The following is a 25,000-nucleotide window of genomic DNA, read 5'->3' on the forward strand; positions in this document are numbered from 1 at the left end:
GGAGCGTGGCAGTCTGTACTGTGTGACTGGGATGGAAATAGCTCCTATTGCATAGCAGTTTCACCCATTCCAGGTTTTAATATGTGCTTGATTAGCCCCAGTGTACAAGGTAACAAGCTCAGGTGTGTCTTTATTAAACTCCTGGTAAAACCAGGACTGGATCAGACTGCATTGCAACGGGAGTCATATTTCCATCCCTAGATCTTCAGAGCCTTGGTTCACACATTTCAATTGTCTACATGGCTGCTGTTTAGATCAGTTGGTTAGATCTCTGTATCTTAGAAATCACCATTTGGTCTGGGGGAAAAAAAAAGAAAGACTCTTGTTGACCTCGTTCGGTAATGCCAGACAGCCTGTAATAAAGCAGTCAGCAATGTTAGTCGAACCAGCTAGATTTGCTTCTGCTAGGGTAAAGGCAGTTCACGATCCGTTTTTCTTTTCCACTTGCAATAAATACACAAAAGGGTTCTTGGAGGTAAAACAAAGGTAGGTGCCCAAGCCTGTTTTTCTTCATTAACATTTGATCTTTAAATGGCTTCAGCCGTGAAAAGAGGAGGCACCATCAAAGAGAAGTGCGATCTGAATACTGGGTCGTGAAATACATAGATAATATAAATGATTGTCTATATCTGTGTGACAAAGCAGTTGAATCGCTGGGTCATTGCCCAGAGCAAAAGTTATTTGGAAGTGAAGTAGGAGAAACGTATGTATCAAATGTATTCGTGTATTAAGACTCCACCCCGAGTTGTAAGTTTTGTGAACGTAAACTGTAAATTTTCATGCTCTGCCATTAATCTGTCAGATTATGTTAGCAGTTCAGAAGAATTGTATTTTAATGAATTCCTGTGCTGGCTTGAAAGAAATGTGTACCTTAAAGTTGCAGTGTGCCGTTTGAATAGCCGCTGAGTTTCAGTGCTTCTGCTTGAAGCCTGTTGAAGGTGCTCTTCAGTTACGGATAATTGAATGTGCTGCCAGCCCTGGTGGTCATGGCGGTGCTTGTGATGGGGATGGTTTTATTAGCATGAATAACTTTGCTCTTATTAGGAGTAGTAGGTTATGGCTTAATATTCACGAGATGGTCGTTGTGACCTTGTGTCAAATTAAAGGAAATCACTGCTGTAGTTCTCCAAGTCTGTTTCATGATGAGCACGTTTCTGGAGGACCCTAAACTGGCTTCAGTTCATACATGCAGACACACATTCATACAGTTTCAGGATCAGATTTACACAGGGTTTTTCACCAAAGTTTTCGAGGTGGAATAAATAACTTTTAATGTTTAACAACTACTGGGATCAACTCGGATCTATAGAAGCACGTCGTACTTATTTAGTCCTCCTTTTTTGCTTGGGGAGCGAAAAGCTTCTGTAGATGTAAGCAGAGGCTGAGAACTCCTGTGATCTCACAGTCTGCCCTGTCTCCCTCTCTCCCTCTCTCTCTCTCTGCCCCTCCTCCCTCTCTCCCAGGTTACAAGGCCCTGAAAGCTCTGCAGAGGTCCCTTGCGGAGCTTCAAGATGAGCTGCTCTATCAGCACCCCGACACAAAGCATTTCATAGATGGCAAGAAAGCAAAGGCTGACAGGTAAGGAAGAAGTAATTAAAGCGGGTCCCGATTCTAAAGCAAGCCTGTAATGAAACGTCACGTCCCTGCTTTCAATATGCAGAGTGGAGACGGTCCTGAGGACACCTCTACCAGCTGCTGCTAGACTGGCAAATATGCTTCTGCAGAAGTTACTGGAAGAATTGCTTTTGAACCTTGCAAGATGCCTCCAAGTCCAGTTTGCTCTTTTTATGTCTTCAATTCTTCCTTGAAGATAAGTAATGGAACTTGGAGGACTTTTCTAAAGAGAAGTAACTAATGGTAGGCTTGTTGCATGAACTGGTTAAAAGCAGAACAACTGCGTCTGGTTGTCGGGGCAGCAGTGTTAGTCAGTGCTGGTTTGAGTGCCTGCCAGATCCTGTGCAAGTGGCTCAGTGTTCAGCGTGTTGCTTCTCGTCCTGTTGCTGTAGCGAGGATGACGAGGAGATCCCTAGTGAGGAGGAGGAGGGCGGGGCAGAGACCAGGAAGGCCCCCCCCAAACGGAAGCTGGATATGGAGGAGTACCCGGAGTTCATGGCTAAGCGCTTTGCAGACTTCAGGACGTACCGCAACAGCACGCTGCAGAAATGGCACGACAAGACCAAGCTCTCCTCCGGCAGGATGGGCAAGGCAAGGACCAGACCTGAAGCACCAAGTGTGAAAACAGGGCTCCTTTCACCTTCATGTAATATATACAGAGACAGAGTGAAAACAGGGCTAGTTTGAGAGGAGACAACCAGTCATAAAGCACTGAAAAGACTAGAGAAACTTCATGGCAACTTCTGTTGAACTTTATAATGACTTTGTTAAAGTTACGCATTTTAAGTATGATGCAGTAAAAACAAGAAAATATTTACAGTTGTTAATATACTCATTCTTCACCACGTAGCTGTCCGCGTTGGGGTTAAGTATTAAAAAACAAAAAGCGCAGTCGAAAGTAAAGCTTGAAATTAGCAATGACAGAAGACCTTGCAAGTGAAGTCATGCGCTTTTCCTGCCCTGATTCTGGAACACCCTGCCAAAGAGCTTCCGTCATTGCTGTCACTGCACCACCTGTGTAATTGCTCCATATAACATATAAACAGTACTGCAGTACAAAAAAAATAATAATCAATGCGTGAAATACAGCAGGAGGCTCCTATATTTGCATTGACCGAGCCTGACTGCTTCATTCCTCTTTTGATCTTTATTTCTCTGTCCTGAAGCCTGTCTGTTCTAACCGCCCAAAAGTACTACCTGTAAAACAGTCTTTGAGTTTTCTAAGTTCTAATGTGCTTTCTTTCTGAGAAGGGTCTTTGCAGGCTTTGCTGTGTCTGACTGCTGAAACAATGCAGCTGTTTCTGTTTCCAACACCTGCATCAGGAGAGCTTTACTGCCCTTTTTAAACCTGTGCATGCTGTTAATAGACTGTAACGCTGTTGCTCCTTGGCTTGTTTTGTTTCAGGGTTTCGCTGCGTTTGAACGCAACATCCTCACTCAGATTGAACAGATCATGCTGTCGAAGGAGCGGCTCTTGAAACGGACACAGACCAAGCGGTCAGAATACAGGGTCCTGGGGCAGCCGGAGCAGGAAGTGCCTCGGGCCACGGTGCCTGACCCCGAGGCACCGGTGAGTACGACGGGGGCGGGGAGCCAGGGACTCTCAGCTGTAACAGCAGGCATGGAATTGCAGCAGCAGATGTTAAATCCACAATCACGTTTTTTCATACCAGCTCGCTAAATAAATTCTAGACGGCAGTCTTTTTGTAATGACTGAGCTCCCCGACCTCTTTGTATTTGCAGATGCATGCAGCTGCATTCCAACGTTGCAGTTGCCAAATCCAAGTACAGTCTCCAGTACATGTGTCCAGCTTTATCATCAAGTCTTGACGCCATGCTTGTGTTTACAGGAGGCTGAGTCCACAGCGAGGGCTAATGCACATCTGACAGACCTGGATGAAGAGATCTTCGACGATGATGATTTTTACCATCAGGTGGGAGCTGTTTGTGTTATTTCTCTAGACTGTTGACTTCTGTTGATGGCACAGGATTTTTATTTGTCTGCAAAACAGATTTGGGGCCCAATTAAACTTTATCTGGGGAAAGAAATTCAGTACAGCGACACACTGAAAGAAATTCAGTACAGCGATACACTGAAGGAAATTCAGTACAGCGATACATTGTGGCGTCGGCACTTGAAGTGGCGTGGTGTTACTGCATCATTGATTATCTAAAGCGAAGGAGGAGACGCAACGCTGCCACTTTTTCTTTATGTAAACAACCTTCTCCTCCATCAAGCCATTCCCTGTTCCGTGAGAGAGCAGTGGTAAGCACACTGAGGAAGTGCATGCGGAGGAGAAAGGATACTGATGTGGAGGATTTTTCATTTGATTGCACGTTGTTGATAAGGCGTCATTCCCTCGTTTTCAATTGCATGAATTTCAGTTTTCCTAAAACACTTTCCCTGCTAGTGCTGAATTTGCTTTGTCTTATTTTTTTTTTCTCCCTTGTCCTTCTCTGTTTTTTTTTCAAGTGTATTTGAGGGGGTTTGTAATTCCAGCACAAGCTAAATTAGACTTCCAATGGAGTTGCTAAGAAAGGTGGTTTCCCTTTTAGAGTCTGTTTTATATGCCAATTATGCATGTAATTTTAATGTGCATAACCTCACTGAGCAGGGCACGCTGGGGCCAGTGCTGGAGCTGCTGATTGCATGCAAGGAAACATTTCTGTCAGCAAGTCTCACTTTGTGCCATAAATCATGTCTGATTAATCAAGAAGAGGAACAAATCTAGATCTGATAGGTGGGGCTAAACGTTGGCTTCAGTTAAGTTTCCAAAATGTAGTTCTTTGCTGCTGTAGTTTGTGTGTTAAATCGTTTTGGTAACGGTGTCCAGTGGGTTGAAGTAGCAGTGTGGCATCCATGCACCATAAGTGTCTGTACTACGGATTTAATTTACAAAAGCACCTCACCAAGCTGCAGTGCCCCCTACTGGAGAGCTTCTGTGCACACCTGCAGGGCTGTCTCCAGGGTGCGGTAGTGGATGACCTCCAATGTCGATCTGTGGTGCGACAACATAATTGTACTGCTGTGAAAACCAATGATAAAATTATTGGACACTATATATATATATACACATACACACATCTTGATACAGGATTTGAAACCAATATGTGTATAAATGTACCCTGGATTATCAGAGTAGATCTACTTATAATCAAGATTTTAGGAGTCACGATTGTTCTATCATCTTGTTATATTTAATTTCATTACAGATATATTCTTTACAGTGCACACAGTGTTAATCCTTAAAATGGCAGCTCTGAACCAGTCTCTGCAAAGGGGGGTTAATTAGGGCAGTGGGGGGGTTAATTTAAATTAAAATGTCAACTAATGGAGGCCGGGGAAAGTGTCTGCAAACACCTGATTAGAACAAATGGCTCTGCCATTCAAAACTTTATCTTGGTCAGTTCCCAGAGGAGAAACATCAGAGTGTGGGAAAGCTGCGAGAGGAGTGAATAATGAGCGACACTTGTTAGCACAGCATCTGCAGGGAGAAAGAAAGAAGAAGAAGAATTCAAGTAAATAACAAACCCTCCAGATTGTGCCACTGCTGTGCCAACTGCTGCCACTCTTGCACAGTCAGCCAGAACAACACCAGCTCCCAACATCTGGCGTGCACACCAGGGGAGAGGGGCCAAGTCTCGGAACCCCGCAGACTCTAAATATGGTGCTAGGGACTGTGTAGACTGTAATCACTTAGTCGCTCTTTGGCTGGCCAGCTCCCACAGCTCATCTTCGCCTCGTACATCACTGGCAGACATCTGCTGAGCCATGAGGCAATCGCACATTCATTTTCCTCTCCTACACTCTTCTCTTTCCCTCCCAAAAAACACACTCCCTCCTTCCAATACATTTTAGAGGTGCTCTGTAAGGGTTACTGCTTCGTTGTGCACACGGAATTATAGGGAACCCTGGCCCCCCTTGACAGACATGGCGTCGCACCTGTTTCGCTGATCTGTTTCATTTCTTTATGATGAGAGAGAGGGATGGTGAAAGAGGGATTTGGCAGAGATTGGGGGGGGGGGGATAAGTATATGTTTGCTGTAACCTTCCTTCCTCGTCGTCACATTGGAAAAGGTGCCTGTCAGCAGTAAGATGCTACTCCTGCCAGCTTCGAGCTGTAGGAATAATTGTGTCTCTCCTGCAGCTGATCAGGTGTAGGAGTGGTGCGCTGTTAACCATTGCACTGCCAACCCAGCATCGTCTTCAGTCACCTGAGAATGAATGTCCTCCGCCGCCTTTGTATGAAGTTCACATTCTTCCTCATTTCTTATTCATTGTATTCTGCACAAGGTGGTGCAATTATAGTTCAGTGACATATGGTGATGGTGTTTTGAGCCTAGAAATAAGAACTTCCTGCAGGGATAGGGGCTGGGTCGGGGGAGAAGATGGAAGTCTGTAGGACATAATAGGACAGAAGGTAATATATTGATGGCAAACACAAAGCATTTAGGTTAAGTTGTTGTGTTGAGATGGATCTGTGTCTTTACTGCAGCCGTACCCATTTGGATCGTAACTTCTTTGGATCCAGAATTGGCTTTGCTTGGACGGCCGCTCTGTGGATGGGGAGAGCTCCACAGAGTAGCAGGTGCTGCCGTGTATAAAGTAGTGCTGGCCGCTCTCCATTCTGGAACTGCTGGAGCAGATGGTGTGATTATACTGGATTACTAACTACAGCAGAATCGCACACCTTACTACTTGCTCTGACAGTGAAGTTTAAACTCTCCTGACGTGTGAACGTTACAGATCAGTTTGTAATATTATATTTGAGAATGTTCATACCTCATGCACCCATGGTATCCTTTTAAAATAAATACATTTTTTTTAAATGGTTTTGCGTCGCTGAACTGCAGTGGCACTGGAAGATCGTTTGCATAACCCCCTGCTGCTGCGCTGTGTCGTTCACACAAGAATGCTTTGAGGAGGCTAACCAAAGCAAATGGAAAAACCTAATACGTCCTGTGTGGTGCACAGAAGGGTAGTCTCCAGAGTAGCGTAGCAAAGGGCTCATTTAGTAAAGGGTTGAAGGTGATTGTGGAGACTGCAGCTTTAAACAGGACGGAGAATGCCTTGTTATTTATTTTCCTAAAGCCTCCCCTGCTGCTTGTGGTAAGCTGGTCTTTCCGGAAACAGCAAGCTGCAGGTGCTTGGCCTTTGGGGCCCCTGTTTGCTGAACGGTGGTGCTACACCGGTGTACAATGTCGTAGATCTGTTTCGCAGTAGATTTGGGGCTTGTATTTAGCTGCCAGGAGTGACGATGATGAAGTAGGAGAGATAAACTGATGGATTGACTGCCAGAAAGATGTTAGGAATTGGTCAGATAAACATGGCAGTGGAATAACACGCTGCGTCTGGGCGATAATAAACTTGTGTCTTGCTCCTCTCGCTGCCAACACCAATCCTATCGGGGAACCACTGGAGGAAAATGTGTGCTGCATCTCTTAAAACATGCTCTCAAAATTAACTGGAGGAGAAAAGAACTTGATATGCTTTTAGAAATGTGAAAAGCAAACATGCTAGATGCATTTATATATTTCATCTTAATCTTTTATTCTATCTGTTTGCCTGTCTGCATATCTCTCTCGATCTTGTTCTAGGTGTTGTGAAAGACTGGTCTGCTCCTCCTTCCGGCTCATATCAGGATCTCGCTTCCACTTTATTCTTCCCGTTATTATTCCCTTTATTATTTTTTGTTGAAATGTGTGAAATTATCTAGCCTGGGATCCGGGGCTGTTCTGTTGTAGCACAGTGAAGGTCGCGCCAGCCTTTGTGTTTTCTAAGCAACGTTACTGAACCCACTGACACAACTGCTCAGAGTAATTGGTAGCATACTGCAATTGTGTGGCTCACTGGAAACCCTCCACACATTAATAAAGCTAATTGCAAAAGTCTGTTGGGTTGGAAGCCGGGAGGATACAGGTGCTGTGCCTGTACTAGATTTTATCCTCTGATGCCTTGGGGCTGGCTTCTCCAGACTGAACAAGTCGCAGCGATCGGAAGAATGCTGTGGCCGAAGAGTGTCCGTGACCTTAACAAACTGTTCACTGTGTCGTCCACGGTGTCCGTGCCTGGGATCTGCGTTCCATCAAGCTCCGTTTCTATCTTTGAGATCCCTGCACGGCAGCTAGACTGAAGTGTTGGTGCGCCTGTAATAACGAATCCCCTTGCTTGTTTTCAGCTTCTCCGAGAGCTGATTGAGAAGAAGACCAGCGCGTTGGATACCAACGATCAAGTCGCAATGGGCAGGTGGGTCTCGGACATGATTCTGCAAGATTGTATTCCCCAGGATCTGGGGGAATGATAACTGGTCTAAGATCAGAGCGAATTGGGCCATCGACCTTCTGAGACGGAGTGAAGTCGTCTGAAGTTTGTGTGATTTTTATTTTAACTGAGCTCAACTCTCCCAGTGTGAGCAGCTCATTGCCCAGAGCGTACTCTTCACAGACGGGGAAAGTGGCTGCTAGCCAGCCCAACAGTGGGGAGCCTGCGCACACAGACTGCAGCACAGAGTGCACAAACTCCTCATTTTAAATCTTTGCACACTACCTTTCATTCTGGAAATTACACCCACAATGGGGGGGGGCGCGGGCTGGCGGAATAACCCCCCAAAATCACAAGTCTTTTGGGAAAGGCCATTCAGTGGGTAATGGTATTTCCTAAATACCTGAGTTATGAAGGGTTCCTAGTAATTAAAAGAAGCAGCTGAACTATAGTCTGACTGGCTGCAGCATTCCTAACTTCAGCCGGTCAGATGAAAATGAAAAACCTGTAATTTACTGGTTTTGCTTTAGGCGGGCCATATAACTGTCAAACCATGATTTAGTTCAAAATTGTTATGCTTCAGTTTCCCTTGCAAAAGGCCGTCGGGTTCTGTGCATTTCCATTTACAAGTTATTTAACCTAAAACGCGTGCTCCTTTGTGCAGACAGTGGCTGGCCATTCAGAAACTCCGAAGCAAGATCAAGAAGAAGATGGACACGAAAGCCAGCAAAGGAAGAAAAGTGAGGTAGCTCCCGACTCTGCTGAATTCTGTCTGCTTATTGTATGCCGGTACTTGGGAAAGTGTTGCAGCTGGGAGATCAAGTGGATTCTCTAGCATGGAAGGATTTTAGTTTAAGGGTGTGCTCTAAAGTATCTTCAAATACAACAGGGTCCACAAAAGAACTGGCAAAGGGGAAGAATGCTTTCCTTTACCTTGTGCAACAAAGTAACAAATAAGATATTGTCATGCCGAAAGGAAGAGTGGCCTTAATTTATGAATGAGTCGATTTTGCTTATTTATATTGATTTTATTTACGTGGTACAGTGGTTTTGACGTTTTTAACTTCATTTGAATGCAGCCGCAAACCAGATTACTGTAAGACTAAGACTAAAAAAAGGTCACAGTTCGAATGCAGGTCTGCGTGCAGTCAGGCAGTGCACACGTTCCCTCTCGATCAGTGTGGCATAGTTTAACCATAAGAAGAAACAAACGATGAAAAAACGGTGATGTCGAAGTGAGCCAGTCCACATTTCTGAGATTGATGTCAGAGGTAATTTATTTATAGAGGCAGCTGCTACTTTGTTGGTCTACAAAGCTTGTAATTATTAGATCTCAATATTCTGATCTGTCAGCATCACACACACACACAGACTCGCACACACACACAATTGGAGGTCCCTCCTCTAATTAGCAGCTCCACACTACTGTACACGAGAGACTTGAACCTGGAAGGAGATCTGCCATTGCCATTAACTGTTGTCAGATTTGTGTGGCAAGAAAGACAGTTTCTTCTGCCTGGTCCATTATATCTCTGAATAACAAGAGTTTATTTAGATTAAATATGTAAAGCATATTTAGTTTGTTTTTATTATTAGATACCACCTCCACTGTAAGTTGGGTAACCAATACAAAATGAATGAATAAATTAGACTAATTACTTAATTAGATTCATTGCCACTCCTAGTCTTCAACTGATAACAAAATGCTTGTTTTAAGGAAACCTTTTCATTTTGCAGAATTCTTTCTTTCTGTTCTATTCTTAGATTCCACGCCCACAGTAAGCTGGTGAACTTCATGGCACCTATTGACCACGGCACAATGAATGATGATGCCCGGTAAGTAATAGATTAATGGCGTTCATCAAACCCCTTTCCATGACACGGTGATATTGACCCGTTCTTCAACCCGTCAGCCTTTCCATCTCTCCTTATCAGATCGCCATTCGTCACCGGCATCAAAACACAGCCTCGGTCAGATCTGCTGGAGAGATGTGGCCAGACACGGGCTCCTGTAATTACAGCAGCGCACACTCTCACATTTCCATAAATCTAGTGCTGCCACAGCCCACCCTCTCTCCTCTCCACACGGCCTCGGGGCTGTGTGCTTATCCTCTAATTGAGGATGTTCAGTTTCGTTAACGGCCCCCTGCTACTGTACTTCATCGTAGATCTCTCCTCTCGTGCAGACTTTCAGGGGAGTGTAGCTTTTTGTAGAAACTTCTGTATTGATGCTGTATCGAGAGAGAGAGATATGCATCCAGTATGTAGTTCTTCACAGTCTCATGTATCCGTTTGCATTTGATACACTTGTCTGTTATGCTTACTATAAAGCATTTTGTGGTTCGTATCAGGTCTGATTTTTAAACTCTGGGCTTTAATGATGCACTCTCGTAAGCACACACTGAACAGCGTGTCCAGAACTACAGATATTATCTGTGCATTTTAACAATGTGTAGAACCACAGTAAATATACGATCGTACAGAAATGATACATTGTATTTAAATGCAGTTTATGTTAATTATTTTTTTTTTAAGCATGTTTTATAAGTTTAATCACCAGTTAAAACAGGCAATTCCCAAAGTTTACAAGTAGTACAATATTGTATCCTAAATGAAATCCTTCTTTGAAAGCTGGCAGTTGCAAGTGTAGGCATGTCAGGTAGAGGAGTCACTTTAAGAAACGCACAAGGGCTCACTTGGAACATTTAGATTGCCACCGATCATTCTCGGGTTAAATTAAGTGGCGCGGCGAGTATTGTGTCGAAAGCAGCTCGGCGTGTTTCTTGTTTGAAAAATTAGTCCTCTACAGGGAAGTTTCATAATAAACCTGATCTATTGAATACAAATTAGGCTTGTAATATATTCATAAATCCTTGCTTTTGGCAGTCCTTTTTAATTCGCTTTGATTAATGGTGACAAGCGCTGGAGATGGGCGAGTGCCGTCCTGGTTCTTTTGTTTTTAGATTGTGTTCTGAGCCCTTTGAGGAGACTGAAGAAGTGGAAACCATTTGCTCCAAGCGACAGAGACACACGCACTGAACTTGTGTTCCAGGTTTACTCTCGGAAGCACCACGAAGTAACACAATCAGAGTGGTGACTTCATTCTGGTAGGAAGTAACACAATCAGAGTGGTGACTTCATTCTGGTAGGAAGTAACACAATCAGAGTGGTGACTTCATTCTGGTAGGAAGTAACACAATCAGAGTGGTGACTTCATTCTGGTAGGAAGTAACACAATCAGAGTGGTGACTTCATTCTGGTAGGAAGTAACACAATCAGAGTGGTGACTTCATTCTGGTCAGAGTGGTGACTTCATTCTGGTAGGAAGTGGTGGTGACTTCATTCTGGTAGGAAGTAACACAATCAGAGTGGTGACTTCATTCTGGTAGGAAGTAACACAATCAGATCTTCATTCTGGTAGGAAGTAACAATCAATCTTCATTCTGGTGGTGACTTCATTCTGGTAGGAAGTAACATTCTGGTAGGAAGTAACACAATCAGAGTGGTGACTTCATTCTGGTAGGAAGTAACACAATCAGAGTGGTGGGTAGGAAGTAACTCAGAGTCTTCATTCTGGTAGGAAGTAACACAATCAGAGTGGTGACTTCATTCTGGTAGGAAGTAACACAATCAGAGTGGTGACTTCATTCTGGTAGGAAGTAACACAATCAGAGTGGTGACTTCATTCTGGTAGGAAGTAACACAATCAGGTAGGAAGGTGACTTCATTCTGGTAGGAAGTAACACAATCAGAGTGGTGACTTCATTCTGGTAGGAAGGAACTTCATTCTGGTAGGAAGTAACACAATCAGAGTGGTGACTTCATTCTGGTAGGAAGTAACAGAGTGGTGACTTCAATCAGAGTGGTGACTTCATTCTGGTAGGAAGTAACACAATCAGAGTGGTGACTTCATTCTGGTAGGAAGTAACACAATCAGAGTGGTGACTTCATTCTGGTAGGAAGTAACACAATCAGAGTGGTGACTTCATTCTGGTAGGAAGTAACACAATCAGAGTGGTGACTTCATTCTGGTAGGAAGTAACACAATCAGAGTGGTGACTTCATTCTGGTAGGAAGTAACAAATCAGAGTGGTGACTTCATTCTGGTAGGAAGTAACACAATCAGAGTGGTGACTTCATTCTGGTAGGTTTCTCCAGTGCAAAAAAAATAATAATAAATGAATTGGCTACCGCATTGTGTCTTAATGTTTTAAAGTTCTGAACAGCTTGAGTGCTGTGGGTCACCGTTGTATTTGCATGTCAATCCCGGCTCTTTTGGCCCCTGTGTGTAGTCGTATTTATTTAGTTGTTTGGCATTTTGTTTGGGACAGTGGTTTTCCCAAAGTCTCTCCCTTTGTGATCCTTATCCGTTTACATTGCATTTAACATATCATTTACAACATGTGGCTGAGTTATGTTTGAATAAAATAAATATGCTTTCAGTTCCCTAATAGGGGTCCTCTGTCAGTTATGTGGTTGTAGTACAGTGTGTTGTAATTCTGAGATCTGTCTATTGCTGTAGCTGAGAGTGGCCGATACATCTGTGTCTGGTGTTATTCCTGCATTTTGAATGCATCGGATTACTTTTGATATAATTTTAAAATAAAACATGAAATAAAATGATGGCTTGAGAATTGATACAGTTTTCAAAATGTTGTTCGAGGGAGTCGTCTTTAATTTGCACGTAGTGCTGTTCTCACTCTCTTGCTCTGAACTGCATTTGAACCCCACTCATCGCAGTGCAATATAAAAAGTTTTTTTTTTTTTCCTAACAGGAGACGCCTCCCCCTCCTGTAACCGTTATCTTGCTCTCCAGATAAAGGTGTGCTGGAGTTCAAGGAAGGGAGCGCTTCTGTGTACCTGTGATCTAATCCGACGCAATGCAGGGACCGATATTTTACTTGACACGACACGCCTTTTTACAGCATCATTAACGCCCTTCGTTACTCTTTATTAGAAGCTTGCTCTCTTTCTTATCAGATTACCAAGCGAACATAACTCATGGCGGAGATCTGATCGGCCTCTTGGAGAGGATTACAGCCCTGCATTAAGTTAGATTGACATGGTTTCTAATTCGCTTGCTGATACTCTCGGAACAGTGTCACATTGTGACCCCCCCAGGCAGCTTGGAGGAGAAGGGACCCCCATACATCATCATTAAAGACAGCATCCAGTGCAGCGACGGAGCCAAAGGGTATTTATGCTGTTATTGTAATGAAGGGCGAAGGAGACTCTTTCAAGTGCAAACCCATTCTGAAACACAGTGCAGATATGAAGCTGTAGGACTTCGAGGGGGCTCTGCGAAGGCTGCTTCCAGGATTAGCAAAGGCTGTATTGAAACAATAGCATGATTTGTTTAACAGCTGGGCTGTTTGCAGTTCCTGATATTGAGGAGCACTTTACTGCAGAGGCTTGTGGGCTTCCAGTGATCTATTTATTTATTTATTTTAATATTTAAATAAATGCAGGTTTCGACCTTGGCGTGCAGTTGCTGTAGTGGTGCACAGTGTTTTTAATATTCCAGTTCAACCTGCCGTTTTCTTTGAATAGATTTGTTAAGTTGGTGGATCAGTGTGACTTAAGATTGTAAAGAAGAAAACAATAATTCTGCATGAAACGGGACATCGTCACAGTTTTCGTTGTGTTGTTATCCTCTGTCCCCACTTGATGTTCATGCTGTCCCAGAGGTTCCCTTCATTTACATAGGATCAGTAACGTACTACTGTAATAGCTGTGATCAGTGGCGGTAACATCTGAAATGATCCGTGACCTTTTATGAAACCCTGCTTCACCACCTTTGTCTTGGGATTACATGGAAGGGTCAGGAAGCAATGTCCCGGTACAGAACTGCAGTCTGAAACCAGAGCAAACTACAAAGGAAATGACCTTCGGCAGAGTCTCTTAGAAATGAATAACCCCTTTTAAAGCTTGTATACCTTTTTAATGTAACCCATTTTGCTTTATCAAATAATGGGGGTGTGGCTATACACTAATGGCACGATATGATATGCAGGGTACAGTGCAGTATGTATCCTGGTGTCATGCGCAGGGTACAGTGCAGTATGTATCCTGGTGTCATGCGCAGGGTACAGTGCAGTATGTATCCTGGTGTCATGCGCAGGGTACAGTGCAGTATGTATCCTGGTGTCATGCGCAGGGTACAGTGCAGTATGTATCCTGGTGTCATGCGCAGGGTACAGTGCAGTATGTATCCTGGTGTCATGCAGGGTACAGTGCAGTATGTATCCTGGTGTCATGTACAGTGCAGTATGTATCCTGGTGTCATGCGCAGGGTACAGTGCAGTATGTATCCTGGTGTCATGCGCAGGGTACAGTGCAGTATGCATCGCAATACATTGAATTTATAAGATCGAATGGAAACTTTTATGATGGACCGTTTTTGTTAAAAGACATGTTAATTGCGACCGGCAGAGTGTGTGTCTGTACCAACTATAAAACCTTCTTATTAATTCAAAAAGCGCTTGCTGAGCTTCGTTGTGCTTTCGGTCTTGCATCACGACACAAGCTTCACCTAAAGAAAGTGTCATGATTCATTGATACACAGTGAATTGTTACACCCCTGTCAGTCAGAGCTGTGGTGCTGCTCTCCCCGGGACTCCCAGCCCCTCCCCACCCCCTCTGATAGGCAGGTGCTGTTCTGAAACGGGGGCGCGTGCGTTATCTGATAATCGGAGCGTATTTTAATCCCTGACCCTGGCCATGCATTTCAAACAGGGATTGAGGATTAAAATCGCTAGCGCTTCCCTGACGAGCAGCCTCCTGCTGCACAGCTACCCTCCCTTCCCTGCTTATCTAATGTGCAGTCAAGTGCATGCGATTTATAGAAAGGCAGTTTTATTCATATCCAATTCAGAGGTTGTTCTCAGTGTCTGCCTGTCTGGTACATTTTCTACCAGACTTACATAATATATATTTTTTCCTATTCTCCTTTTTTTTTTTTGGTGCTTTGGGGGTTGTTTCAAAGTCGTGGTTTGATTTATATTTCCTATTCACAAAACCTAAACTCCAACTTTTTAATATAGATTTTTTTGCAATCGTTGATCTTTCCCTAAGGTTGAAAAGTGTGATTTAAATCACAGAAACCCATTTATTCAAAGTCTTTAACTCCATGAGTTATAGCATTCTGTATATATGATTAACACACTACTGTATGTGCTGTTCTAGGGAAAAAAAAAAAAAGAAAACCCCTCATTAAATAAAAAAATAGTATTAACTGACGAGAGTTGTACCCCCAGCGCTGTACAATACGGTGGATAGTAAAGGATTCCAGATCTTATTTCAGTAAATATTAAATGTTACTCCAGTGATTGGATTTGTTTTGGGGAAATGTTTGCAACCATGCCCTTTTAATATGCATGATGCACACGTGAGTAAAGATGAGCTGAAACCAGGAAATCATGTTAACGAAAGCAGTTCTTTTATAAATGCAGTGATGTGCGTGCTGTTATTTATTGTATGTGTCTTGAGCTTTGACGTCTCTCCCTGTTGTTCTTATTTTCTGTATGCAAGCCAGTCAGAGTGTGTGTGTGAGAGAGCCTCCATCGACCCTGTAGTTTTAAGTGGATAATGAGATGTGCCCTGGTGCTGGGTATACACAGCGCTTTCACTTAAGCACTAGGTCTCGCTACGTTTTATTCTGCTATCAATCGTGAGTCATTTTAAAATGTAAAAACGAGAAATCCTGCATGCATTGAAATGAATACAAGCGCTAAACAGGAGAAGCATGTATAAAGAGTATCTCCACCTGAAATGTTTTATAAATATTTATAAGTCTTTTGCCCGCTCTCCCCTGCTAGAGCCTGAGGTGAGGGGGTCACAGTTCGTAATTTTGAAAGCTTCTGGGCTAAAAAGCATTTGCTCTGCCTGGAAGCCCTGGAGCTGACCTGAGCGGGAGCAGGAGGAGGAGGGTTGAAACGGCTCCTGTCGCTCTGCACAAAGAGCTGGCAGTGCTGATAGCAGTCCCCGAGATCGTTTTATATGAGCGCTGCTGCTCAGGTGGGAGAAGAGTATCAAACACTGCCATCTAGTGGCCAGGCTTCATGCACCGTGCAGCATGCAGCACACCGGGTTCTACTTTTGCAGTCCATGTCCTGAGGCGCACTCTGCTAGCACAGTGGTACTGAAGCTGAGACGGGAGGAACGCTGACCTCGGGTCGGGGGTTGGAATGTTGCTCCCAAAGTGTGGAACGTTGAACAAGCTGCTCAGGAGTTAGATAACATTTATTTTATTAACTTCTTTTGTATTTTCTGTTTTAAACAAACCTGTTCTTTTCAGCAGACCTGTATTTAAAAAAAAAAAAAAAAAAAACATTTAAGCCAGTATGCGGGTTGTCTGGGAGTAGAAGAATTGAGGAATAATAATATAGGAAGCAGAGTTTCTGTGTTTGTGTTGCTGGTAGAAAGAAACATGAAGATATCACAGATTGGAGTAAGAAGTTCATAATACAAACTGCCATCAAAGACCTTTAATAGCTACTGTAAGTTTGGATTAAAATCAGAATAGTAGAATGCTTGCACTATTACATGTATCATTTTGCTCCTTCCGTAGGTATTTAAACATGGTTTTAATTAAGAGTTACATGCATTTGGCATTGACCCAACAGCACCCAGTACCTCAGGTATCTCTATACGTGTCCCTAATTACTCTATACCGGTGATCTTTGGAATGTGACTAATACAAATTAGCACGGTGCTCCAGTCACCTCTGCTCGCTAATGTATTCAGCCCTGCGCGTTGTTCAGGGTGGGACTGATGCAACTCATTGGCTCACATCTGATTTTAAAGAGAAGAAACGGGAGTTGATTATGCACAGCCTGGAGGGGGCTGCAGGAAGGGAAGTATTAAAGTGTCCTCTTCTCCCAGCGGGTTGCGAGTAGACGAGGTTAAACCTGCTGGATTGATGAGCTTCACGCCTTGCCCACGCTCCTCTGAGCCAGGGACAGTATTATTAGAAAACTAGAATTATCCGCCCAGTAATGGAAATGAGTCGCCAGTTCTGGTCTGGGTTCTGATCCCGCTGCTTGTTGGATTGGATCAACATTCAGTTTGACCCCTTGCTGCCCAGTGTCCATTATGTAGGCATTAAAGAGGTATGGGAGCATACCCAGGGCAGTGAAGGGTTAAAGTCCCTGGCAATCCCTTGCATTACTAGTTTGCTCTGTTGGCAGCAGCAAGGCAATGGCACAGTCCAGTACATGTGCTACTTGTGGGTCTGTTTGTTCCACTGACGTTGATTCAAGTACCAGTAACCAAGCCAGCTAGTCCTTATAGGTACTGAATACTGTTGTGGGAGGAGAGCGTGGCTAGTGCCTTCATTGAAAAGGATGCTTTGTCGTACACTGTGTAAAAGAGAATCGCGGTTCTGAGTTGAAGAAATAATAATAATAATAATACAGGTCCAGAGTGAAGAAGTAAAAAGTGCAGTAGCTGTGTTATGCTGCTGTGTGCAGAGCCCTCTATTTATATATAAACTGCAGTGCTGATGCACTCGCTGTCTCTGTATGTATTCATATAGCTTCCATCTCCTCTATATATTTGTATAGCTTCCATTGGCTATAATTCCTGACCATGGCATTGCTTAAATATTGATCTGATATTAATTCACAGCAGAGAACTCTATTCCTGCATCTGCCCATCTAGCCCTACACCTGTGGTTAAGGGTGATAATCAGCAGTGATGTGGTTTTTCAAGACTGTCCTCTGTGCTGTGGCTACTCTCAGTACAGTCTCTGCTCTTTTTATAAAAGCTGCATCTCCCTGATGCACCAGTCACTGAGGATTCACATGAAGCAGTGTCTACTTTGAAAGAGTACGATCCAGCCGCGTACTGTATCCCTCCAGAATGAGCTCCACTGTGAAAGTCCTCTCTGAAGCCTGATCACCTCCCTGCATGTTTTAGACAGTATTCTGGCAGGTGCTCCTTATATTGTGTCCAAGCCCTTTGTGTGACCTTGAGAAATTAAGCTGACCACATCCTTTTTTCTTTCTTTTTTTTGCCTGGCTGTATTGCCTGCGTCTGCATGAGAGGGCCAGCGTCTGTGGGCGCTGCTTGCCTGGCTGTGAAATGATGTGCTGTCACACCGCTGGTTTCGTCATTGCGCTGACATGCAAGCTCGGGCGCGGACACAAACTGCGGAGCGCTCGGAGTGGAAACATTTACTCAGGGGAATGACAGCCTGGCTGCGGAGATGAAGGCAGGGTACTACTGTCAAGGACTAAGAGACTCGAATCTCTACAAAGCTTTGCGCTGCTCTGTAACACTGAGTTTGCAGGAAGCGTTCCTGCGCTCAGTCTGTTGTATACAGTATATACTACGTGCTGCCCATTGGAGCCTCTGTTCAGCGTGGCTGTATGCAGTATATACTACGTGCTGCCCATTGGAGCCTCTGTTCAGCGTGGCTGTATGCAGTATATACTACGTGCTGCCCATTGGAGCCTCTGTTCAGCGTGGCTGTATGCAGTATATACTACGTGCTGCCCATTGGAGCCTCTGTTCAGCGTGGCTGTATACAGTATATACTACGTGCTGCCCATTGGAGCCTCTGTTCAGCGTGGCTGTATGCAGTATATACTACGTGCTGCCCATTGGAGCCTCTGTTCAGCGTGGCTGTATGCAGTATATACTACGTGCTGCCCATTGGAGCCTCTGTTCAGCGTGCCCGAAAGGTCATTGTTTAGGATGCATCATTGCTGGTGCCACATTAGCAGCCCTCAGATAATACGTCAGTATGGTGAAGCGCGTGGAAGCCAATACCAGTTATGAAGCGGGACATGTTTAGAACAGGCCTGTCTCTTCAGCAGCGTTGCACGGTGTGCGATTAATTAAACTGCATGGCAATGAAGAGACTGAGACTGAATCCTTATCAGCTGCCAATGACCCTAAAAAAACTCTGCCCAGCCCTGCAGCTTTCAGTTTATGCTAAACAAACAGCCATTAATGTCGCCTCTGCCAATCCGGTGATGTACGTGAATAATTCTGTTTCTGAGCTCAAGCAAACATCCCTCTGTAGCATAAATAAATTGCATTTAGTGTGTGTTTGTTGGACTGTGTTTGTGTTTCTCTGCGCTGGCCCTCCACTGCGGTATAAATCTGATCAAGAATTGAAGGCAGACAGACCCGCTCTTCTTCTGCTTGGTTTTGAAATTTCTGATTAAAATAACTTGCGGACGGAGAGGAGAGGAGAGGTATTTAGAAATAAACGTTCCCTTCTGAAATGATATGCAGCTGCGCCCTCTAATTTCTCATCTGTCTCCCCTATTTCCCTGCTCTTTATCATGGGCCGCCAGCACTTGTGTTGAACTAGTAATCAGGGGCCGAAGCGCTATAAAGAAACTCTGCATATCTAATACTAATTGGAGTCTGGCAACTGGGTCACTTTCATTGTTTTTCAAGTGCTGTCAAGTCCGGAGAACATATGAAACTGAAATTATACCCTGCACCACTGCTGTGCCTGATTGAACCCTTTCTCTCCCAGTGATGTGCTCTCATACATCCTATTAAAATATTCCATCTCAGAGCCCTGACTTGAAGGACTGAGCTGGAAAGGGCAGGCTTAGAAAAAAAAGATGATTGTCAGGAGAGATGGCACCCGCGCTGGGAGCATGCTCTGGAATAATTTCATGTTGGTGTGTCGTGTGTGTGTAGAGATTTTAAAATGAAACATCTGTTTTGTTTTCTTACTTTTCAGATAAGTGGTGATGATGTAAAAACAAGGAATCGCTCGAATGTTGCATCGCTGCTAAAGCTCAGCATACGTGAGGAAACCTCTTTCCAGATGCAATGTTTCCTCATGTACGCTGAACGCTGCTTCGTGCAAGAAAAAGATTTGTCCCTGAACAAAGTTTTCAAACTGCACAACCCCTTATATATAGTGTGTGTTTGTATTTATTTTACATATTTCAATGTGTACATTTTTTCTGCTCCCAGGACGGAGCTGTACAGATCGTTATTTGGAAAGATCGCCACTCCTGAAGTGCGGCTGCTGCAGTAGACTGTCTGTCAGTCAGATGGACACAGCTACCAGAGCTCTTGAACCTGAACGTTCTCCAGTCCTTCCTGCAAGCCAGGACCTGCTTCAGCATTCAAGAGCCTCCCTTTTCACTTCTGCCAAAATAATCAGTTGGAGCGGAGAGCAGCATGTGTACGTCCTCTTCTGAACTCCAGTATTCCGATCCCATATTCCGAGCCAGTTCCCATCAGGCAGGCTCCCACAGACTGGCCGATCCAAATGATCCGGGAGTTCTAGCAGTCTCGGCCCGGTCCACACCCTTCGGCAGGCAGACTCCCAAACGCAATCGCTTTTCCTTTTCTTTGTATTATTTTTTTTTTTTTCAGATTTGTTTGTATTTCAAAGATTAGTAAATTCTGTATGAAAAAAGGGGGAGGATGTTTTTGTTTTTAATAAAAAATAAATCAATTAAAAAAAAATAAAAATAAAAAGAGACTCCTGTGTTATATTTCTGCTGAAGTGTAAAAGCCAGAAACTAGGCTTGGCCGTGCTCTGGCTCCAGGGAGGAGCTTGCCAGTTTTCTGAGCTGCGCAGCTTCAGATACCACAGCTTGACCAGGGATACAACATAAAAACTGCAATTGTGCAATAAGATGCATGGTTCTGAACTCCAGAAGTGTGCGATCTCTGAAAAGGGACGTTAATCTCATATTCAAGGTTAGACTGCTGGACTGTCACAAGGAGGCTGATTCACCAGCATGCTGTGCTGTTCTCCTTGGGTTCAATTCCAGGTGAGCGCCTTCCTTTATTTTCAAAGAATTAGTTAATTGACTTTGTATATAATGTGAACCACAGGTTTCCTGTGGGAGCTGGTGTTGCAGTGGCATCACCCCATGGCCTTGTCTCCCTGTATCCAGCTCCTTGGTTGAGTTCCTGAGGTAAGTCATGATGTTGGCTGTGTTTCCACAGGAGGTGAAGGAGTGGAAGATGATGGTGTGAGTACCTGGGGGGGGGGTGCTCTCCATGAACCTGTGTGTGTAGGAGAGTGCAATGTGATTAGAACACATGCAGTGTGATTGCACTTTGTTACTGTGGAATCGAATTACCTGTAGTGTGGCCCAGTAATTGGTAAAAGCAGACCCCACAGCACAGTACAGCAGTGCTGCTCTGGCAACCAATCTGAATGAATGATATGGGTTTGTTTTGTTTCAATGGCTTTATTTCCAGAGCACAAATCCCCTAACCTGGCAGTGTTTCTGGTCAAGATATTACCAGTATAACATTGCCCATGCTGCCTATGGCTTCCCTCAAGCCTTACCTGACAACAATGGCTGTGCCATTCTCTAATTGGCATCAGGTGATTCTCTATTGTGAGACAAGCGATCAAGAGCCAGAACGCTTCTCCTGCCTGCTCATCATGGCAGCCAAAAAAAAAAAAAAGATACAATAAAACCCCTGTGTCTCGTAGCTCTAGGAGAAAGCTCTTTTGTGTTTGCTGGCATAGTATTGTAAAAAATAAATGCCATTGCTGTACAGGGTGCATTCTTGGGCATGTTACAGTTCCTGTTCTTCTCAACACTATAAAATTATATTTTGAGACAAACAACTTCATTTTCCAGCACGTCTCTAATTAGCTGCGGAATTAGTGAGGCTGACAGGCCTCCATAGATCAGACAGAGCCTCGAGGGAGGCCAGTGGGAGTAGAGCAAGTCGCATTTCCAATTATTGTGTTGAATTGCTAATTTAGTTATTGTGCCTGCTGTAATTGTGATGGGTATTGGGTGTGCGATTCAATTTGTTTGAAATATTTGTGGGCTGCCGGTTTGGTAATGGAGCTGACCTAACTAGCAGCCTGGTATGAAGGAGAAGACAAAAACAAAGAAGTAAAAAAAAAGAAACTGCAAAGACGGCTTTTTGAGGGGGGGGGGTGTTTGATCGCCCTCATCCCTCTTAAGACGGTTGAAGTTTAAAAAGCTTGAAATTTACAAAAGTAACACTTTGATCATCTGCTACTAAAACGCATCAAGCTTCAGACTCATTTTTAAGGACTAGTGCGGCGATGGACAGCGACACACGTTTTCTCACTTCTGATTTATTGTTTTAAGAAGCTGCTGCACCTGTTATGTTTGACTAAACTCAATGTTTGCTAGACGAATGCAAATGAATAACGAAGGCAGTAGTGTCCCAAGCACACCAGTTGAGATCAGTCTGCGCATACTTGACGAGTCCTATGTTTTAAATGTGCTTGTGACTGCTGTCACGTCCAGCCCTTCTCTCCCTATGACCTGTTCCTGCACTAATAGCCTTAGTAAGCATTCGCACAGGATGTCCTGTACCACACATGCATGCATGTTCCAGGAGATTTGTAAATAAATAAATACAAAGCTAAATGTATACATTTTAGAACACGTTTAAAATGGTTTTACAAAAAAATAAGTGCAAAAAGTTTTGAGGTGGAGAAAAAAAATCTATTAAACTTTTTGCTGTAGTTTGTCCAGAGCGACTTCACAAACATTTACCTGTATCAACACTTTCTTTTTCCATTTCGACTGTTTTGTAGAGGCATTAAATAATAAAAACAAGACGCAGTCCTCTTTCCAGTACTTGACGTTTATTAAAAGAACATTAAGAGGTCACTGAATTGCCACGGTAACTTCTGAACAAGCTGTTTCTACACAGAGAGAAGAGCGACGTCCCCTTTGAACTAGGAAAGCAGACTATAACAAACACGCCTTCATTTACAAACTCATTCAGGATTTTAACAGCAGGTAAAAAAAAAAAGCATTTTTGACCTTTGTGTGTTACTTGGTATAATCTGCGTTAGCTACAAGCTGCTGCTCACTCCACTGAAAACCCACGCTAAAACTGCTGCTCACCCCACTGAAAACCCCCGCTAAAACTGCTGCTCACCCCACTGAAAACCCACGCTAAAACTACTGCTCACTTCACTGAAAACCCCCGCTAAAACTGCTGCTCACTCCACTGAGAACCCACGCTAAAGCTGCTGCTCACTCCACTGAGAACCCACGCTAAAGCTGCTGCTCACCCCACTGATAACCCACGCTAAAACTGCTGCTCACCCCACTGAAAACCCACGCTAAAGCTGCTGCTCACTCCACTGAGAACCCACGCTAAAGCTGCTGCTCACCCCACTGAGAACCCACGCTAAAGCTGCTGCTCACCCCACTGATAACCCACGCTAAAACTGCTGCTCACCCCACTGAAAACCCACGCTAAAGCTGCTGCTCACAATGATAGGACACCCCTTTTTTTTTTTTTTTTTTTGTAATTAAAAAGTAGTATATTTTTTAAATATACATTTCGTGTGTATCAGATTTGTTTTTCAATTTGCAATGCATTGTACCGTCACATTGCTAAAAAAATAATAAAATGATAGCCACTAGTTTATATAACATGATTACGTCAATGCTAACTCTATTGATCTGTTTTGCAACAATGAGGTTTAATAGACATTGCAGGTGTTTCTCATGTGCTGTAAAAGACGACCCCCGATAACCTCTACTTCTGGCCTTTTAAAACAATGCTAAAGCACACCCAATAATCCTGTGAGTGATTTCTATTCTTGTGAAGCAGCGCGCGCTGGGGGGGTGTGATTATTATTTGCACATTTACCATTTCCAGGATTCTCTGTATTAAGACTTCATGGCATCGAGTGCCTTTCATTGTCTTATCAAAGTGCCGGCCGCTGGCTCGCCTCGCGGTGTCTTTCATGTGCGTGTGTCCCACGCTGACCCCGGGTCTCAAATGAAAGCTTCCCATTTGAATCGGAACCTCTTGAGTGATCGGGAGCTCCTTCCGGTCTTGCCTTTGATATCCGCGTCCCGTTCACAGCTGCTGCGTTTGATGAGCAATTCATACACAGATTACAACAGAAAGAGAGGGATGCTTTAATCTGCCCCACGGTTTTATACACAATCCCTGTGCCTTAGCAAGTTAGTTAGTTAGTAAACTGATAGAAAGCATCGATTCAGCACCCTCTCTCGTTTCCATTCATGTGTTTTTTTGATCCAGGGGGGTGGAGAGTGTTTTCAGGCGTCTCTTACCTGTTTGATACACTATCAACAGGAGAAATGTTACTCAGATGAACTTTAATTGTTCATTATTGGTCTCCTCTGAAATGATCGTTAGTTATTATGCTTTTGCATAAACATATATATAGATATTTATTTTTAAAACAGACTTTTTTTGTCCGTTTAATAAAATAGGACCGATTTTTGAAATTCGACCGATTTTTTTTAGTTTTTAAAATTTATAAATAAATAATGAAGAAGTTGCACCTATGATCTGGTGAGTGAACTGTCCCATCTCTTTGTGCGCTCTTTATAAAGTAAAAGACGGCTATGAAACTACATCAAGCAGGCGCCATGTTGGCTTCGCATGCTAGACAGTTTAACACGTGACACTCGCTCTGTGTTGGCCAGCGGTTTCACAGCCTCCTATGCATGATACACCTTGGTCCCCTCTCTCTCCCTGAACCCCCTCTCACTGACACAGGGAGCCGGTCTCGTCTTGAGCCCAGAGCACAGCAGAGCGCTCCAGGCTGGGGGGCGGGGCTATGTGGAGGGGGGCGTGTCCATGGGCGTGTCCATAGTGGAGAGGATGCGGACGATCTCTGCCCTCTGCGTCGGGGAGATGTGCTGAGTCATGTGGACGATGGAGTCCATGGCAACTTCAGGATTGGCTTGGACCAGGCTAGGGCAGAAACAACAACAGGAATAGCTTCAGTTTTGCCAGCATTGCAAGCTGCCAGTGCATATTCAACATGCATGTGTGCAACACGGCTTTCACATAGAGCCCACGTGTATAAACGTGTGTGTGTGCGCTGCCAATAGCCTGCTTTACAGAGGTGCTGCATTCAGAGAGCAGGACTAGCTCTTCTCAAGATTAGCATCAGCGCTGTTACAGGGGGCTAAATAAAAGCCCTAGTGAAAGCTGACCTGCGGATCTGTTTCAGGATGTAGTCTCTGCTGATGTACTTGATGTTCTCGTCGATGACGGAGCGTGCCCCCTCCTCCTCGGCCAGCTGCTTCTCCAGCCACTCCACCACATCCTTGTTGTTGTCCCAGAGGTACGCCTGGACCCAAGAGAGGGGGGAACTTTACACACAGGCAGGGGAGCAGAGGGGGGACTTTACAC

The 25,000-nt window shown here is 44.1% G+C and overlaps 1 protein-coding gene across 1 annotated transcript; it reads left to right on the top strand.

Annotated features, from left to right (window-relative positions):
* Positions 1–1,330: 1,330 nt before the first annotated feature.
* On the top strand, positions 1,331–20,323 carry aatf (apoptosis antagonizing transcription factor; the record flags this gene model as incomplete). The annotated part of the gene is made up of 8 exons (XM_041241446.1): positions 1,331–1,578; positions 2,007–2,205; positions 3,020–3,184; positions 3,465–3,548; positions 7,794–7,861; positions 8,541–8,621; positions 9,641–9,712; positions 19,823–20,323. Coding segments are annotated over 8 exons (981 nt in total), but the record flags the coding sequence as incomplete, so codon positions are not given.
* Between the last annotated feature and the right edge of the window lie 4,677 nt (positions 20,324–25,000).

This window comes from Polyodon spathula, unplaced genomic scaffold (genome assembly GCF_017654505.1).
Source record: "Polyodon spathula isolate WHYD16114869_AA unplaced genomic scaffold, ASM1765450v1 scaffolds_779, whole genome shotgun sequence".
Lineage (NCBI taxonomy): Eukaryota > Metazoa > Chordata > Actinopteri > Acipenseriformes > Polyodontidae > Polyodon > Polyodon spathula.